General features: G+C 41.1%; 1 protein-coding gene across 9 annotated transcripts; it reads left to right on the top strand.

Annotated features, from left to right (window-relative positions):
• Positions 1 to 3392: 3392 nt before the first annotated feature.
• On the top strand, positions 3393 to 19031 carry BIVM (basic, immunoglobulin-like variable motif containing). 9 transcript variants are annotated; one of them, XM_068395413.1, is made up of 12 exons: positions 3436 to 3468; positions 4247 to 4312; positions 4783 to 5385; positions 6680 to 6806; positions 7715 to 7810; positions 7902 to 8006; positions 9855 to 9949; positions 11223 to 11355; positions 13585 to 13656; positions 14527 to 14610; positions 16562 to 16658; positions 17577 to 19031. In XM_068395413.1, exons 3-12 carry the CDS (start codon positions 4896 to 4898, stop codon positions 17865 to 17867), a joined length of 1590 nt encoding a protein of 529 aa, XP_068251514.1. In that variant the 5' UTR covers positions 3436 to 3468; positions 4247 to 4312; positions 4783 to 4895; the 3' UTR covers positions 17868 to 19031. The 9 variants fall into 9 exon arrangements, with proteins under 9 accessions (XP_068251517.1, XP_068251514.1, XP_068251512.1 ...); XM_068395411.1 differs by lacking the exon at positions 3436 to 3468 and adding an exon at positions 3476 to 3780; XM_068395412.1 differs by lacking the exon at positions 3436 to 3468 and adding an exon at positions 3476 to 3780 and having other exon boundaries at positions 4242 to 4312.
• Positions 19032 to 19954: the final 923 nt, after the last annotated feature.

Genomic DNA, 19954 nt, shown 5'->3' with positions numbered 1-19954 from the left:
TTTTGGGCCCCTCACTACGAGGAAGACATTGAGGTGCTGGAGAGAGCCCAGAGAAGGGCAACGAAGCTGGTGAAGGGTCTAGAGCACAAGTCTTATGAGGATTGGCTGAGGGAACTGGAGTGGTTTAGCCTGGAGAAAAGGAGGCTGAGCGGAAACCTTATCGCTCTCTACAACTACCTGAAAGGAGGTTGTAGCAAGGTGGGTGTTATTCTCTTCTCCCAGGTAACAAGTGATAAGATGAGAGGAAACGGCCTCAAGTTGTGCCAGGGGAGGTTTAGATTGGATATTAGGAAAAATTTTTTCACTGAAAGGGTTGTCAAGCAGTGGAACCTACCCAGGGAAGTGGTGGAGTCACCATCCCTGGAGGTATTTAAAAGACAAGTAGATGTGGTGCTTAGGGACATGGTTTAGTGGTGGACTTGGCAGTGCTAGGTTAATGGTTGGACTCAGTAATCTTAAAGGTCCTTTCCAACTGAAACGATTCTATGATTCTATATGCTGTTTTTAGTCCTCATATATACTCAGTGTCTCCGTATTTCACCATTCACTCCTGAGATTCTAAAATTTCTAGGTTATCATGAAGCAAGCAAGCCCAAGGAGGTTCAAGCTGGACAAATGACTATGCACGTGTGTCTTCCTAAATAGAGCTTTTCTAAAAAGTTAAGAGTTTGGCTATAATGTTCTGCTTTTCTGAATGATTTTACATATATACATAAAATCTTGAAAACTTGAAACTGGTCACAGTTAATAGTGTTGGTCTCTGAAAAGCAGTGCAACTTCTTTTGCACAGAAGAGCAAATGCAGAAAGCAAGCGTGAAATGCTGACACTATTCCTAAGTACGTATGTACACAGACATACCCGAATGCTTTTCTTTGTCACTTAGCTACGGAAATCTCACCAAAATTAAAAGCTGCTTCATGGGGGAACTTCAATCCCAAAAGATACTTTCAATTTTGCTCTTTATTGCTTTTCTCTTTTTAAGGCAAATAATATGGAAAATTGAACCTCATGATCAAGAAGCCATGAATTTCAAAGAAATCTTGTATTTTACGTTTTGAAATACTGCAAGTATGTTTATAGAAAAGCACACCAAAAAATCACTTTTAGAAAACTGCAAGCTGAGAAATGACCACTTGGGTCAGCAAATGTAGTCTTTTCCAACCAGCAACCTCATTACAAAATGCCTTAAAAAATTATCAAGCTCCAACTTCTAAAGCCGTGGGTTTTGCCCGCTGCTGTTCGCATTGACATGATTTTTCAGGATGTTCAGCAGTTAAAAGGCTTGCAATTTCCAGTCTAAAAATTCACGCAGGCCCTATTTTATATCTGTGACCCTTTAGCTCCGCTCCCTTCCCCATCTGTACTCTCTTGGTGTATTTTACAGGCTGAAATCACACTCCTTCTCAGCTTATGTTTTGCTCTATGAGATAACCCAGACTCCTCTAGTGGAAGAGAACTTTAAAGATGTTTTTATTTAAAAAGAAATTTCACAGCTATAGAATTCACGGAACAGCCTTCCTCTTCCTAGCAGGGCAGCATCAGCACGTTAAAAAAAGGACAGCAGCAAAGTTGACACACTTCTAACCCTCCTGCCGTTCTCTCCTCCAGCTCTTCTTCCCCCCACATAAACGCAGCTCGGGGAATCCACGTAGAGATCTGACGCTGTTTGTCAGCACCCAAACAAGTTGTAAAATAAACCATGCAACCTAATTTTAGTCCTGGTTGGCAAAGCCAATGTTGCTGCTACCCTAATGCCTATAATTTGGCTCAGAGAAAAACGCTTTGGAGGCAGAATTGTTTAATTGCTTTAAAGGCTGTTGGCTGACGAAGGCTCAACAGGCTTCCAGCTGGCAGAGGGATAAGGGACACCCTCCATTATGAGAGGCGGGCTGCCTCGGGACAAAGCCACATCCAATTCTGAATCTGATCTAGGTCTTGTCTTGCTGGTGCCCAGGGGATGTCAAACTGGGCGGTGCCCACAATCACCAGAGGACTTTTGCACCCTTGCTCTGCCTAACCACTGGAAACTATCAAATAACTCTCAACATTTGAGGAGAAATGCGATTATTCTTTCCATTATTTGCAGCACCTCTTAAAGAAACTATTGCTGGGAGCAGGGGCTCTGCGGGCTGAGGGCACCAGCACTGAATCCATCCTCTGTCGGCAGGACACCATGTAACTTTTTCATCTTTCTCTGTTTTGTTTCTTTCTTTTTCTTTTACCTTTTAGAACTACTTTTTTATAAAAGCAATCATTTAATATTACAAATCCGAATATTTAAAAATAAGTTTTAAATAATCGTGGCAGTACTGAAAGTGCTCCACTCATGTCTTCAGTGTCCCTCTGTTGTTCACATTGAAAATACGATGACTGCAGCGAAGATGAGACGGGAAATATCGTCAGCAGTTCCAGACACTGTTATCGGAAATAATCATCTGTTCCAGAAGCATTTTTGTTACACGTATTCTTACTACGGGCAGGAGGAAACCAAGAAAAACCTGGTGCAAACCAACAGTCCGGAGGTCTGTCCCTCGCTCCCCAGGAGGAACCCCACGCTCACCGTTATGCTCACACACCTTCCCCACCCTGAGCGGGAAGATTCAGCGCCCAGGCCCGCAGGAGCGCCCGCATCCGAAGGGCGTGCGGTGAGGGCAGGGGGGTGACCCCGAGCCTGCCGAGGTGGGAGCCCCGGGGGTCGGCTGTGCCGGCGCTGGGCAGCTCCGCTCGGCACAGGCAACGTGCCGGATGACCGCCGGCGATGGGCGATTTCTGTCAGCATTTGCTGCAGCCGCGCACCCATCACCCAACGCAGCTTCACTCGCTCAAGCGCCTCCGCTGCCTCCCGCCCCGCGCAGGCACAGACCCGGCGGGCGGAGCCGCGCGTCCGGCCGCTCTCCCTCCCCGCCAGCCGCGCCTCCCGCTCGCTCTCCCATCTACGTCTCGCCTTTCCCGGAGCCTCACCCCGACGGACAGGGGAGAGCCCTTCCCTGCCGCGCTCAGGCCCGGCAGGCGCGCAGCCGCCGCATCGCCTCACACCGCCTGGCGCGAGTGCGAGGCCGCACGGCCTAGGCCACCTCCCCCCGCCGCCATCCCCGAGCTGCGGGGCAGCGGCGGACGAGACCACGAGGGCGCACACGGGGGGGGAGGCATGGCCACAGAGGTGCCTCTCATGGCGCCGAGGCGCAGCCGCCGCCAAGCCCGGGGACGCGCAGCCGATTCCTCTGAGACACCGCGAGGGCCCGCAGGGGGAGCGCGGCCACCGCCGAGCCGCCCCGCTCTTCCCCCCGGCCAGCTGCGGGAGTTGGTGCCGGCCGGCGGCGGCGCGGAGGAGGCGGGGGGCGGTGGCGGCCCAGGTGAGCCCACGGCGCGGCGCCCTCCCCCCGCGCGCCGTGTCTGCTTCCGGCGCGCCGCCGTCCCCGCTCCGCCGCGGCCGGGCGAGGCGAGGCAGGCGGGCGGGCGCCGCGCAGGTAACGGGCCGGGACCGCGGGCCGCGCCGCCCAGCAGCCGCCCTTCCCCTCTCCCCGACCGCTGCTGCGCCGCCGCCCCTCGCAGGCGCTGAGGAAGGGAGCGGGCCCACCCTCCCGGCGGGCTGCGCTGCCGCCGAGACGCGGCCACTTCCCTCAGCCCGGGGCTGTTCACTCTGGAACCGACTGGCGGCAGCGCGGGGGGTGGGGCCGTAGAGCCGCGCCGAGGCCCCGATTGGCGGCGCCCTGGCCCTTCCCGGTGCTGAGGCCGGGTGTGCCGCACCCCGTGGGGAGCTGCGCGGGCCTCCCTGGTGGGTGAGTCCCGGCGGAGCTGGTGAGAGCGGGTCCTGCCGGGGGGGGCTGCCTGGCAGGGTCGGGGCTGGGCTGCGTTCGGTGCAGGCAGCTGCTGAGCACGTGCTTGTGTTTTGGTATTTCCTTGGGATCCTTCAAGTAGAGCCCTGCTTGTCTTTGGGTGCCAGACCCGCCTCTGGCAGAGGAAGACTCGTGCGCTGTTGGTTAAGTTCAGTGACCAGAAGTCGGTGTCGCAGGAGTCTGCTCTCGAGTGAAATCCCTGCCTCCTTCGTGCCAGGTTTCCCATCTGCGGCGTGTGTCTTTGCACCGCAGACGTGCAAACTGCTGAGATGATGGATAACACATACTGTCAATTTGCTTTTTAAAAAAGATGATTAAAAGCGAGCCAGCATTTTAAATTTGTTTTTGGTAGTTCTTAGCTACTATAAACAAAATCTGATGCTTGTCTTTCTCACATCTTGAAGAATAGGAGGTGCATAAAAATAGAAGGGAACCCTTAACAGCCGTACAAGAAAACCAGTGAAACAGATTGAAGGTAGCGTTGTCAATTTACAATCAACAGAGTTAATAGTTACTATAGTTTTCTGTAAGCGTGAACTTCACTTGCAGCAAAAGCATGCAGAATTCTTCAGAATTAAGTGACCTTAAGTTGTTCTCTCTCTGATTTGTTAATTTGAAAAATTATTTTGTGCTCCACGTATGCAAGGTATTGTGACTATAAAGAAATAGAAGTGATCAACCACAACTATGTAAATGTAGGAAGGTGTTTGGTTTTTTTTTTTATTTTTTTACTCCTGCACTGGTTGACAAGTGTAGTTACTCACAAAGTCTTCATAATAAAAAGTACTGTTCGTAGAATTCTAGAGGTGCTTAGGAAAAGAAATGGTGTATGTTGTGGTGTATCTTGAAGGGTGTTTCAGCTTTTATTGGATACGAGTTCAAAAATAAGCTTCATGTGTTTTATGTTGATTGAGACACCTGTACTAACTTCTCATTTTCTTTCAGGTACCTTGTCAATAGCTTGCAGAGGCAATGGAGGCAGTGATGCAAACTTTGTTATAGTTAAAACGTAAAGAAAAAATATTCTTAGCTGTCCCATACTCTTTCAATATCATTCAATGCCTAATATTTCAGAAGAGGAAAAGGAGAATGGTTCTGGAAATAATGGAAACACTGAAAACAAACCTGGGAAAGAATCCCCAGAAGCTTCTATTCACGATCCCGTGAAGCCATGCTGCATGTCAGACGCCTCCACTGCATCCTTGGTGTCTAGGGGAGATGGGCATTATCCATGGGGATGTCCTGTGACTCATACACGAGAGAAATTTTATACCATCTGCTCAGACTATGCTTTTTTAAACAGAGCAACATCTATTTGTAAAAGCCCAAGTGCTTCAGTTAGTGCCTGTCTGTCAGGCAGTGCTGCCTTAAATGTTGGAAATAACACATCTAGCTTACTTGGCATTCAAACTGGTGCTTCAGAGATAATCTACAGTGAAGACTCTAACTTCGAAACCTTGCCTGGTGATCTTGGAAAGCTCCCACTGGCATGGGAAATCGACAAATCGGAGTTCAGTGGCGTAACCACAAATCTGAAGAACAAAGCAGGTGAGGGGGTGAAGATTTGATGTTGTGATACGAAAAGGCTTCATGTTTACAACATGTTTACAACATGTTTGTGGAGGGGGCTGGTCAGCACAGGTATCTCTTGGGGAAGTGCTATAGAAGAGCCTGTATGTCATTTCCAACAATGCTCATTGGGAAAGGAGTGAGCGAGATGGGAGTGAATGTCAAGTGTAGCTGCCTGGGGAAGTGGCTCTAAAACAAGGCTGGCTTCTGCTTAACTGTGTGTAGGGGTTTTTTTGGGTGTTGCTTGGGGTGGCTTCTGGTTTGCGTTTGGTTTTTTTTTTTCCTTGGGTTTTTGGGGTGTCTTTTCTTTTAGTAGGACCTAGTGCATTGTGCAGTGATTACTTTTACAGGTTTGTCACTTGCAGAAATGTTTCAAGGTACTTCAGAAATGTATTTTGAAATTAAAGATGTGGTTTATTTATGACAAGAAGTGAATGAAATCATTACAGCTACCTAGGAAACAGTTGGTTTCTGTAACAGAATTGTATTTATTTTGATTTGCTATATCTATACAGTGCTAGGGAGTCCATTTCTTTAAAACTGGCTGCTTTGCTGCCTCCTGTGTTCTTTCTCTGCCTAGTCACCCATTGCAAGTGTGAATCAAGCACAATTGAGATGTACATGTAGTGTCTTTAAAAATAAGAAGCAAATTATAATACCTTACAGGATGGTAAGTTTTGCTAAAATATATGTGATAGATTTCATTTGGATATGATGGCCTCAAAATAGGACAGAAATACTGCTGCTCTAGCACATGGCCCAGCTCTTTTCATTTTCCACTGTCTCAGTGGCTTACAACAAGGAAAAGACCTTTACGGTACATTCTCACTGGATTTGCATGTAAGTTTTCATCAGAAGGCGTAGCTGGTTACAGAGCTTGGTTGTGAAAAATGTTTCATTTTACTTCCCTGTGCATTTAATGTTAGGAGATGGGAAGTCCCTGTTGGTCTGGGAGTCTATTTCTGGGATGGCTGATTTAACGCATTAGTATAATCAGATTGACTGTTCTCTCGAAACAGTTGGGCAGGTCATCATTAATTCTATTCAGAAAAACACGATGTTGTTTATGGAGCTAATGGCAGCTTTACAAACCTGTTGAGAATCTTGATTAGGCATTTGAGCTTTTTCCTTCAATTAATGTTTAGTTCCGGTTTGCACTTACTGACACAACCAGCATCTCTATCTGAGGTGCATGCTTTTACTAAAAACATTTATGAAGAAAGATGGAAAAGGTAAACCAGGCATTCATTTGTTTCTGAAATGTGTTTTGCAGACAACATGAAGAAACAAGTGACGAAGAAAAAATCCCTGGGTAAAAAAAGTAAACAATACAGGGAGTGTCCTCAGCGTTCTGCTCTTGAAGATGTGAAGGAGAGGAAAGTGTTGGACCTCCGGAGATGGTAGTTTTTGTGAATTGTATTTAAGATTATCCTCATACAGTTTGTTGGTAAACACTGTTGCTGGTGATCCGACTTCAAACTTCTTAATAATGTTTTCATACTTTTTTTAATTAGAGATATGTTAAGCATACATAAACTAAATCTCATACTTTCTACAAGAAGCTACAAGCTTCCCTCCCATCTGTTGAAATTCTAAAAACATTTTTCTTAACATTTTTTTTTCTTTCAATAAGGAAAAAAATTATGTGGGGTTTCATTGCTAAAAAAAAAAAAAAGCAAGTTCATTAGCAGGTTCAGGCAAAAAGTAACCTTAAGCCTAGTACTGATATGTCCTACTCCTGATTTTTCTTCTGACTGGGAAATACTTGATCTGTCAAGTTGTAGACAACTTATGTTATATGAATATAGTTCACTAAATTCACTTAGTTTACTGAGTCTGTCTGGTTCTTACTGTATATCTAAGACATCAGAAAGTTAGAGTTAGCCTAGGGAATCTGCGACCTGGAATGACATTCATTAGTAAATTGGTAGAGATGCAGCTTACTACAAGTTCACATGTTAAAAGAGACTGGATCAAACTGTACATTATATTAGTACCAAACCATTTTTTCCTACAGGATCATTTATACAGAACTCCCATGGGGCTGTTAGAAATTTGACTGATTTGTATGAAATAGGGTAGGTAGTATCTGACAAACTTAAAGAAATTGTAAAGAAATTGGTTAACATATTTGCTCCTTTTTTTTTTTTTTTTAAGGAATGCACTTCTTTTTTTTTTAATAGAAGTGGCATAAAAGCATTTAATGTAACATGGCACTTCAGTGGCATGGCTCACAGAAAAGTAGTTCAGGTTGCTCCTGTAATTAATCAAGAATGCTGACTAATGTGTTTGGGGTTTTGGTTTTTAGGTATTGTGTTAGCCGACCTCAATACAAGACTTCTTGTGGAATTTCATCCTTAGTGTCTTGCTGGAATTTCTTATATAGTATGCTGGGAGCTGGAAGGTAAGTCACATATAGAGCACTTTGCCTCTAGAGAGTCTAAAATATGTTGCTAATTACTTTATTAAACAGTACTTTTTTATTTTCCCCCCAGTTTACCACCTATTACTCAAGAAGAAGCTTTGCATATACTGGGCTTTCAGCCCCCATTTGAGGAGATTAGGTTTGGTCCCTTCACTGGAAATACAACTTTAATGAGGTATGTTTGGTTCTTTTGATGCAGCTAAATTGTTCGTATATGCAAAAATAACATCAAACTAAGAGAGAGGACCTTTAAAAACATAGTAGTAGTTAATTTATTTTTTAAAAAATAAGTGGCTGACACAAGTGTCTTAAGTTTTAGAATAATGAAGCATATCTGGGTACTCTGACAGTGCCCAAAGAAACTTTTCAAAGAGTTTTTTGCACTAGCCATTTTGTACAGTGCAGTGTTGCTACACAGATCAGGTGAACATGAAATTCTATTTGATTTTTTGTTCAGTTTGTTTAATGCTTGTATAATAATACAATGAATCCAGTCTCCTGATTAGGAAATTGATTTCTTTACCTTTGTTTTCCTGTTTTTGAAAATGCATGTTAAATGCTTTTTAATGTCTCTGAAACAGCCTGAAAAGGCAACTGATATACTAGTAGCTTTATGTAAGAAACAATTGAAGAATTGAAAATGAGATAGTGAGTGCTGCACTTTTGCTGCAATGGAGCTGTTCAGGAGGAGGAGGGGAAAAAAATAAAAAAGAAAGTATGGGGCTGGAGTCACAGAACACTTGAACTTTCCAATACTGTTTCAATTCTGCTCTGCTCTTTCCTGATCTTGATGAGCTGGGTCTAAAATCTTTGTCCTTTTTTTTGTTAAACTCATAAGGAATTTCAGGATTAAACAGGGCCAGGAGCATATCGTACCTGAGTGCTGGACATCTCGACAGGGCTTTGGTCTGTTACCCTTCTGTGAGATTTAAAAATTTTGCAGTGTTCTTGCCTGTTTCATGAGTTGCATTTGATCTAGTTAGTATTTTTTGAAGGCAATATATAGGGTTTGGCACAGAATGTGGGTGCTGGATTTGAAAATGTGGCAGCAGTCTATTCTTTAATGGCAGCATACTAGATCGTTGAAGAGTGTCATGAAAACTTCCTTCTCTGCCTTAGGAGACTCGGATCCAGATTTTGTAACTCTTTAGGAGTGTGTCAAGGTATGGCAACCCTTATAGACCAAGCTGATAAAACATTCTGTCTCTTTATGTCAACAGTCTATACAGACAAAAGTTAAACTTGTAATTCTTCTTCCTTTTCCTCTGTGAATGCCTTATGTGCTGCAGAAAAGTTACCCTTACTAGGTTTTTTTTCTGCCTGGTCAAATAATTTTTAAGTACTTGGCAGACTGGAAAACAGGAGGGCTGAGAGTCAACCCCATCACCCAACATAGGTTTATGATTAAGGTATTATCTTCAGAGATGTGAATTTGAATCTTCTAATGTGGAAAAGTGAGTATCTGAGACAAAATCTTGTTTGCAGACCTGTCCTCACTTACTGCTGCTCTGAGGAGTTGCAGCACGGGACTGCTGTAATGCTTGGGCATTGTGAAGCTTATGTGACAGAAGCTCAGCATATGTAGAAAGTCTCACTTGAAGGGTCCTGCCTTCTGGTGTATTAGAAGATTCCCTTTGTGTAGCTTCCAAATCACGGTTGAAGCCTGGCACTTCAGAATTTGAGTGTCTTTCTAAAGGCTGAGTGAAAGTTAGAGGTGACTGGACTGAACACAACAGGACCAATGTTTCAAATCCAGCCCTTTGGTTATTATGGGTCTGTGTCAGCTCTGAAAAAGCAAAATGAAGGAAAAGGCTTTGAGTATTTGTTTATCTCTCTAGCACATGTTAAGTTTTGTTTGTATTAGGGTACCATGGTCATGTACTATCTATATACTAGTGTGGTAGGTACTTAGTAGCACACTGAGACTTTTTTTCTAAACTGTCAAGCAGAGGAAAAGTGGGAGGAGAGACAATTGCGTTTAATAACTTTTGAGTTACTACAATCTTTAAGCTTATTGTTTCAGGTGGTTTAGGCAAATAAATGATCACTTTCATATCAAGGGATGCTCATATGTCCTGTATAAACCTCATGGGAAGAACAAGACAGCTGGAGAAACTGGTATGTAGCTAATCCGAAAGCATTCATCTTACAGTATATAAACTGAAAAATCCTGCAATGTGTAGCATTTGAGAGGACAAATTCTGTAAGTAGTACTTCCAGTTTGAGATAAGCTATCAAATAGCTCCAAATTGCCTGATTTTTCTGGTTTTACTTTGTCTCTTTTTTTGCTAAAACTTTCATTTGTACTTTTATCTTGATAAAATATATTCTGTGCTATATATTCTGCTATCATAGAACTGGAATTTTAAGGCATCTAGGAGGACACTGCACTTCCACTTCTGTGTTGGTATCCTGGAAGATACGTTTGCTGTAATACACTGGGGGAGCAACACATTTTTATTTCAACATTTGAGAAATCTGTGTTGTATAAAAATTTAGAATATACAGCACAAAAGTATTGATGTATTTAATAAATGTTTTATACTTTGAAAAAAAGCAATTTTAACGTTAGTGAACTCATCTGTTCTGCCTGACTTTAGCTAACATCTGTCTCTAAAAGTTAGGTGATTATTCTCAATTAGCTTATGAAGATGCATTTTTATGTCTGCTTTTAAGTGTGCTCCCGAAAGAAAAATCATACTTTCAAACACAGTTTATTAGCCTTTGGTATAGCCTAGGTAATTATCTTCTAACTGGAAGGTTCTTTAAAAAGATAAAACCATGATGAAAAGTTTTGGGGGAGATTACTAAAGTGGAAATAATTTTTTTGTTCTTGGTACCCCATTTGAGAATTCTGTCATGTTTCAGTGCCTTTTCTAGTCTCTTCCTGAAACTGAGCACTGCAGTCACATTACAGACAATTGTATGGCCAGATGTGGAATGTGTTCCTGACGCTAGGAAGCTCCAAGAAGCTCATGATACCAAAACGTGTGAAAGCTTTCAGGGGTTTCAGTAGTATGATTGATGTGCTACAAGAGGGACTGCATTGTGTTGCAGTGTGTATTTCCTAGGTTAAGAGATAACTTTTGGTTCTTTTTTTTTTTGCAGAACAAGTAATTTTTAATATGACTTTGATCTAAATACAATGCATATTTTATGTTGCATTTCTCTAGTACAGACTGTGTGGCAGATGTTATTTTTTTGTACCAGACAGGAAATTAAATGCTAAGGAGTTTGAAATCAAAACTGTATTTTGTGCGTGCCTGTCAGGTCATGTCCTCTAATTTAAAAAGCACTGTAACTATTTTATGTTAACAAGTAGGTCTTTCTTGCTGAATATGTTGTACAGGATCCAAAGCGCTTTGAACGGTAACCTGATCTTTCTTTGTAGCTGCAGGGGCCCTTGCAAAGCTGACGCGTGGACTGAAGGATGAATCAATGGCCTACATCTACCATTGCCAAAACCATTATTTTTGCCCAATTGGATTTGAAGCAACCCCAGTAAAAGCTAGTAAAGCCTATAGGTAAGATACTGTGTTTATGCTTATTTTAGTGGAGGAAACGTACAGAAAAACTTAGCGCAAGTTGAACCCATTTTTCTCCCTAAATAACATGTCAGTGTATGTTGTAGAAGCATTTATGTCTAAACTAGCAAAACACTACTGTGTGATTTGAAAGGATTGACTTCAACACAGTTAAGCAGACTAGATTGAGAGAACTTCAACAGAAAACCATGAATGGTACTAAGAAATTGTTTAAAGAAGTTTTAGCCAGATATAGAGAGGGTAATTATTTACTTGAAGGACAAGTGAAGGTAACTAGTCTGAAAAATAAAACCGTATGGGCTGAAAAAAGCCAGGTGGTTTTTAAGGAAAAACAATAAAAAGCCAGCTAATTACTGGGGAAGTCTGTTCCCAGAGAACCTGGGGGGGAACAAAAGAAGTAAGTGTGTGTGCGTTGGGATTTTTTTTTTATGAACCAGAAGCAAAAAGCCTACAGTGATATTAATTCATTATAAAGTGGACTTGATAAAATCTGCACTTACAGAAACCAGTGTTTGTGTACGGTGAGAACAGGGGATTTGTAGGTATTGCAGGATCGCGGTTTCATACTTTTTTTTGCAGTGTTGACTAATAATGATGATAAACTGCAACTACTGGAGTGTAAGGCTTAGAAAAATAGAGATATCTGAATAATTTGTTACCAAGAATTGGAAGGGGGTGGGGGAGAGAAGCTAGAAAAGATATCATGGACTATCACAGTATGTTTGGCTTTTTTAAACAGCGCTTAGAATGCTGGAGCACTTCTCAAAGACCAGGAGAAACTTAATATGCCAGTTGTTTTGGAATAAAAATACAATTACCTGAATAATTTCAGATTTGTCAGGGTGACATTACTCAGGATAAAATAATGGAATAGTTGATACAGGTTTCAATTAAATACAGGTTTTAAAAGAGGATAATAGCATTGATATTCATACTCAGTTTAGGGAGAGTCTTGCATTAAAACCACAAAATTTTAAGTTTGAAAAATTTCATAATCTTGAGGCAATTTATCTCAGCTTTTGTAAGGCATTTAACTTGCTGCTATATGATATGCTGAGAGTAGTTTGTTTTACCTTATTCACAGAATCATATTAAACTGTTTTTCCTCTCTCAAGGTAGTTGCAAACACAGTACGTATTGGAGGTTTCTGTTGGACTTTCTCAAGGTTCAACTGTTGGTCAGTATTTGTTAGTATTATCATTGAGCATGAGAAGACAATCCCTGACAAAATCAGCAGGTACCAATAGCGGGGAACGCTAAACAATGAAAAGAGTAGGTCACTGGTGTAAGGTGAGCCTCAGTCTTGCTCTTTGCTTACCAAGCAGTCCACCTTTGTCTGTGTTGAAGATGTAGAGTCACATCAAGGAATTGAGAATGCTGGCTCTGCTTTTAGAGTTCAAAATGGTAATTGTTTGTAATAAAGCATGATCATCTGAATCTAATTTGTTCCCAGTGTGAGCCTGACCATAGAGTTAATGAAAGCTTTTAGTATACGAACAAAAGAATACAGAAGTTTTTTATTAAGACTGCATTGACTGACATGCCATGTGAGTGAGAAGAATGTGGAAAATATACCCCAAATAGAAGTCCAACACATCAGTCTGCTTAAGTTTTCCAAAAGGTTAATGGCTTGCTTAGTCAGTTATTAAGAATCTGCACTGGAAGAGCAAAGTGGAAAAAAAAAAATTGTTTATTAGATCAAAAATGCAGTTTGAGATGGTCCAGTGTGTGGAAACTTAACATGCCTTATATCTAGTTTGAATTTCTATTGTTCAGTAATGAGGGAGAACAACAATTTCAATACTTTTCCCATGGTTGAAATGGATTCTTAGTCACTAGTGATGTTATTTCTAAGTCAATATTAGATTTTCTTTCTAACAACAGATCTCTTCTAACAACGTAACATGAAGTAATGAGTTCAAGGAGCTTTTATAGCCTTATTTTAGGCTGGAGGTCATACCAGAAGAGCATCCGGTTCTCTTCATATCTTACTGGGAAAAAATAAGTTTAGGTTCCAGAAGCACTATCAATAGATTCTTCAACAGTTCTTGTTTACCTGTTTCTGCATTGTAGTTGCAAAGGAAAGCTTTTCTTTAAAAATCAAGCTAAGAAACATTTTAAGTTCCAAAAGAAATGGGTAGATAAGTTGGTAGGCTGAGCTTAGGAGACATTTCTTAGGTCACCCACAGACTTCCTGTATGATCTTAGGTTGCTGGATTTGGACTCGGGAGACCTGCGTTCAGTTCCCAGTTCAACCACAGACTTCCAGTGTGACTTTAGGTAAGTCAATTAATCTATCCTGTGTCTTGGTTTCCCATCTGTACAATGATGGCATACATTGTTATTTTACACAGGGAATTTTTTATAAGCAAACAAATTATTGCAAGCAGTAAGTCCATACGCTGTCTAATTCCCTAGGCAGAAAAACTCAGGTTTTGTCACAGTTGACACTGAAGCAGTTTGTCACAGGATAATTACACACAGGAAGTCACAGAACAATCGTCTGTATCTCATCAGTCTGCCCTGATATCTGTCACAAATTTTCCCTGACAAGGTTACTGCAGGCTTTGAGTTTCTTGGAAATTGCTCACAAACTTGAACTAGTATCGGTTGAGGGTTTTGGTTTTTAATATGTGGTATTGGATGCTTAGGAGGAAGCAGTTGAAGGTACCAGTTATTTTCATACAGGTATATTTTCATACCCTATAACTGTCAGCTGGGGTGTAGTTTAAAAAGAGTGGAAGGGGCTCTTCCGTGACTCTGTTAGACATCACAGATAGGGGGGAAGACATTTGTTCCACCTTCATCTGGCTTTCCACAACTCTTATTTCTATTGTAATGTATATATTTATATACAGATCTTATACTCAATTGCCTTTTGTCCAAGTAACGCTATTTTTTATAAAGATCTGTGTTTTCCCCAATTAATAAGCAATAGCTTTTATCTTGCTTCCAGGCCTTGTGAAACAAAAAGTTTCCCTGGATGCAATTGCAAACAGTATTTATAGCATAGGAGCTGGTTTTTAGTTTGGCTGAGGAATCAATTTTAAATGTTAGAAGATCTTAAAAAGAACAATAGAATGTTAATCTCTCTTTTTCTTTTTAGTATGCACAATAAATCTTACTAGGATTGTATCTTCTGTTGAACAGAGGTCGTGTCTTGCAGCAAGAAGTAGAATATTGGATCTTAATTGGAGAGCCGAGCAGGAAACATCCAACAATACACTGTAAAAGGTACGTTATGTGGTAAGAATATAAAACAATGTGTTCTTTCAAAACAATTTGTATTTCTCTACTAAGGGTCACCAAGTGACTTTTTTGTTCTTTTGAATGAATATACTACAGTTCTAACAGAAACAGGTGCTTTAGTGAGAAACTTCATGTTTTGACCTCAAGGCTGGCTCTGCAGTTTTGTGTCACGTGGCAGGACACGTGTGGGCTGGTGAAAGCCCAAGCCTGTTTCTCTTTTTTCAGTGTGACACAGCTCACATTAGTCAGGGAGAAGAGACACCTCAGCTGTCTGTGATCATGCCAGTTACGACTTACAGGCTGTACGAACCTTGGAGGAGTTTACGCTGCAGTTGAGGATGTACACAGGCTGTGTCTGGGGTGTGCACAGGATATTATGCTGCTACCAAGATCTTCTAGCTCAGGTGCAGGTACAGCCTGTACTCTGTTGTGTTATTAGCTTACCTATGCATTAAAACAATACATTTATGATGAGGTCTGGCTCAGACAAAAGGTGGTGTCTAAACTAGACATACAGAATAGGAGAGCTGGAGGGCACTATGTAGAAATGTCATCGATTAGTTACATTTGTCATGATAAATTAGTAGAACGGTTTTCTCAGCTTTACTTTACGTGCTAGTTCATAATGCTTAATATTAATTTCTGAAATGAGGGAACAGTGCAAAAGAACAGTATTTCTTAAGAAACCAATTCTGTGGCCAAAACATAAGTTAGCAGATGGCTTCTTTGCTACCCGCTGAGTTAATTATGGAGTGATTTTTCTTGATCCATCAGAAAAAGAGTTGTGGGGTAAAAAAAAAAAAAAAGATCACACTACTTCTTTGTTTCCTCTTCTTTATTTTCTTAATTATTTTGAAAAATTGTTTGAAAGTGCTTATCTGATGGTTTCATAGCCAGTCACATCTAACCCAGTACCTAAAACCCAGATATCTTTTGTTGTTGTTTTGTCCGTGATGTGACTATGTCAATAACTGTTAAGTAGATGGATATTTTGGATAATGAGATAAAGTGCAACAAAATAAAAATCACATAATGCATGTGGCTGCTGTGCTGACAAATGGTGTACTATACATCCCACTGACGGAATTCTGTCATGGGGTATATGAGCTACAAATGGCACAGGAAAAGGTTTCTGAATATAAAATGCAAACCTTTGTAATATTATTTTTGATTGTGGAGACATTCTTCCTCCTGCTGCAGTCCCAATGAGACCTAGCAGAAAGTTCTGTGCTTAAGGTAGGAGGGCAAAGGCTGGGGTAGAAATGGATTTTCTGAACTTGGAGGGTGGTGTTAGAGAGACGCAGGTAATGAGGCATTGACAGAAATTAAAAGGTGATGTGTCGGAGTAAAGAGGTCTGGAATATGGGGATATTTGTTTCAGTTGGGCTAGAAGGAGCTATGAAACTCTGAAGAGCTGAGTCAATGGGGAATGATTGAATTGACAGTTTATTACAGATGGGAATTAAATAAAATGGAGGAGTGGGTTATGGTGAGAGCTGTCTGGTAAAAACAGATGTAATGGGCGAAAAAAACGGGGGTTTGAACAAAATAATACAAAAGGGTAAGAGAGGATTGAATAAAGTAAAAGCTAATGTTTCTGCTTGCCTAAACGCACTTTGCTTCTTCCTTTGCCAAACTGATGAATTGGTAAGCGTAAGCAGCACAACTAATGACTCATGGTGCTCTTACTCGTTTTGGAAGGTGTTTCCCAAGAACAAGAATAATCACTGTGAATACTTTGATTAAAAGTAATGCTTTTATATCTAGCTTGATGTCTCTAATACTGAGGCTTTTATATCTTTACATGTTTGTATCTTTAAATCACTGGTAAGAGTATTAAAGCTTCAGATCTGTATTTGCATGCATGTGTACCTGAGTCTTAGTGGTGCTGAGGTTTCATAAATGTCAGCTGAGTAGTAATAATCTTATTCTGTAGGTGGGCAGATATTGTCACTGATCTAAACACCCAAAATCCAGAATATCTGGATATTCGACATCTAGAGAGAGGATTGCAGCATCGAAAAACAAAGAAGGTAAGGTGAACTTACTAAGATGGGAGGAAATTCATGGTAGATTTTTCACAAACTTATTGATACTTCAGCAGTGTAAGATAACTTCACTAAAAGAAATTTGTTACGAGGTGTTGCTGAAGACAGAAGTCACGTGTAGGTACATACATACCGGAGTCATTTATATTCACTTGCGGGCCAAGACACAATACAGCAGTAGCCTATCATACGCTAGGATGAACCAGGATATCTGTCTATACAATATATTTGGTCACAATATTTAACTTTGTCAGCTTAAAATGTAGCTGCAGCAAGTATAGAAATACTCTACAAACAAATTACAGACAGATCCTTTTGGTGCATGACCTTCTAGCTACATGTACACGGGAAAGAAAGTGCAGTCAAGTATTAAACATAAAAGAATGCCTGTGCCTCTCTTGTGCGGGCTTATTGCCAATACATACAGCTTGCTTTCCTATAGATAGGGCTCTATGTCCTGGGTTGGGGATGTACTTTTGATTTGCAGACTGAAAGTCTGTGAGAAATAATAGGCTGAAGAGATGATTTCAAATGTGGAAACACTATGGAAGACTGTCAGCAAGATGAGAAAGGGACCAGAAGAGGTAGTTTGTGTGCAAGTGGCTGGAAAGTAAAAAGGACTGGTAGAATATAAGTTACACTAGCCCATGAAAGACAAAAAGGATAACTTAAAAAGATGAGAAAGAAGGCAGTAATTGAATCTGGGAAACAATCAAAATGGATTGTGATGAGTTGTTTGTGGATATGGTTTTGTGGGGGCGTTTTTTTGTTTGTGTGGTGTTGTGGGTTTTTTGTTTTCATTTTTAAAGAATTGTTACCCGCCAAGATGTTAATTTCAAGTATCTATGTATGTTAGAAATGCGCCTGTATGCATTTAACAAAGAACCTTTTTACTTTGATTAGGTTGGAGGAAATCTTCATTGCATCATTGCCTTTCAGAGACTTAACTGGCAAAGATTTGGTCCTTGGAATTTTCCATTTGGAAACGTTAGACAGGATAAACAATCCCAAACACAAGGACAAGGAATTTCCAAATCTGAGAGTGAAGACAATATCTCTAAGAAACAACACGGACGACTGGGTCGATCTTTCAGTGCTGGCTTTCATCAAGAATCTACGTGGAAGAAATCTAATTTTCGTGAGAGGAGGAACAGTGGGTATCAGAGTTATAATGATTATGATGGAAATGATTAAAATTAACTTTAGATAATAGAGTTGATATATTAAAGTTAGTTTTAATCAAGACATATTAGGGAACTTAGTCCTAGAATATATATGATTAGAAATTATGGTATAAGATACAGCTTCATAATTATTAAATAAATCTGATTATATGGTTGCAATGGATGAGATCTGATGTATAAACTGACAGATAAGCACAGATTATTGTACTTTTGCAATCAAAAGTAAATATGACAGCGAAGTCAATCATTTCTTTTGAAATAATTGTACCATGTCCTCATCTGCGAACACAAAAGAGCAGATTGAAATTAGTCAATGTAATAAACAGACTTCATTGAAAATACTTAGTATTCAAAAGCATGAAAATTTATGATATGACTTTATAAAAAGGGTTATTCTGCAGATGGTGTAAGGATAAAAGTAAGCATTGCCTTCCTTTTTAACATTCCATTTTATTAAGGCTGCCCATATCCGGTGAAAAGGAAAAAAATCACACAGGTTTAGAAAACCTTGTCAGATTTACAAAGTGAATGTACATTCTCGAATCACTTAGATCCCAGTAGACTTCTGTCAGTCAGATAATCATAGCGTGTCAAGCAGGTCTCAGTTTCTTCTCCCTTAGCTGGATGCCTGTTTTAGACTGAGAGGAATCGCCTGTGGCAGAGAAAGTTTGGGGACAGACCTTTATTGCTTTTGCTCTCTGGGTACAGCAGCTGAATTCTTACCCTGGAGCCTCTTCAGGGCAAGGACTCGCTTAACAAAAGCTTGTGAAATTGAGTATTAAAAAGCTGCATTTACCGTTAGCCAAATGAGCTAGCTGAGCACTGTGTTCTGTTGGCAGTTCTCTTCCTTGTTCATCTTAAAACCTCTGTCATTTTTCTGCTGCTCTTTTAATTTTGTATGAAGGGGATGCAAGTGCTGCTAACTGTTGGCAGCCCTGATGATATACCTCTCAGCCAGCAAACAATTCAAGCTTTATCAGGTGTCCAGGTGCAGTCTCTTTTTTTTTTTCTTGTAATTTAAAATGTATCCAGTTGTTTGCCCAAACACATCTCAACAGTTGTAACTTTCTGTGTACAAATGTTCATACCTGCTCAAGGATTAATTTTTTGATGTAAAAAGATTTGTCATTGAATGCAGGGGTTTTGTAGGTTGTTGCTGTTGTTAACCAAAATGGGGGACTTTTAGACTTTTGTTCATTCAATAAAATTTGTTTTCTATTTTGTTGTTTGCTTTTCATTTGTCTTGGGAATGGTGACCCTATGTTTAGTGAAGTTTTTCAGGAAAGTAGGTAAGCAAAGTATCAGAATTGAAACCCCTGCTTAGCGAAGTAATCCTGGAGGTAGGATCTCTTTGCTCATAAGCCTATGCAGCCACTGTGGCTTAACATCGCATATTTAACTTCCCAAAGTCTGCAGGGTGATGGTGGAACAAACCCCATAGGTTTTGAAAATTTAAAGGCTGCAAATAGTTCATCTGGAAAATATTTTTACAAGCTGAATTTGGGCTGGGGACTCAAATCTCTTTAGAATACTTGAGCTGTGTTCTTCAGGGTACGTCAGGTTTAAATGAGTTATAAATGTCTATAAGTTTTGCTTCATAATGATAGTTGCACTGAGGAACAGGGAGTCTCCTCTCTCACAGTAGCCTGCTGCTGTTCTTCAGTAGGTATGTTGTGATGGACTTTGTTTTTACGCTTATTTTGCTCTTGGGTTGGAGATTGTCACACTTCATCAACAGAGTAGGTAGTGTATTTGATTCTTGCAGCGTTAGCAGAAGGAAGATGCACGTCCTTGGGGACCTGCTGCTGGCAGCTTTCCCTAGGGATTCCCGTGTGGGAGGCAGGTGCAGTGAGGGGCATCGGGGACGTGGTGGGAGCGGAGTGGGGCAAGCACAGGCTCCGGGGAAAATCATGTTTAGGGGAAAAAATAGGACGCTTTTTCTTTTTGCGACGTGGTGTTTGGTACTTCACTCTCCTGCGGGCAGGCGAGGAGCCCGCGGGTGGCTGCCGGCCTCCCCGCTGGAGCCCGCCCGCCTCAGCCGGCAGCGCGGCGCTGCGGCCCCTCCGCCTGGGGTTCCCCACGGATGGCTGCAGCCGC

This window comes from Nyctibius grandis, chromosome 2 (assembly GCF_013368605.1).
Source record: "Nyctibius grandis isolate bNycGra1 chromosome 2, bNycGra1.pri, whole genome shotgun sequence".
NCBI lineage: Eukaryota > Metazoa > Chordata > Aves > Nyctibiiformes > Nyctibiidae > Nyctibius > Nyctibius grandis.
Note: the sequence above shows the minus strand (reverse complement) of the source record. Positions and strands in the feature narration are given on the sequence as shown.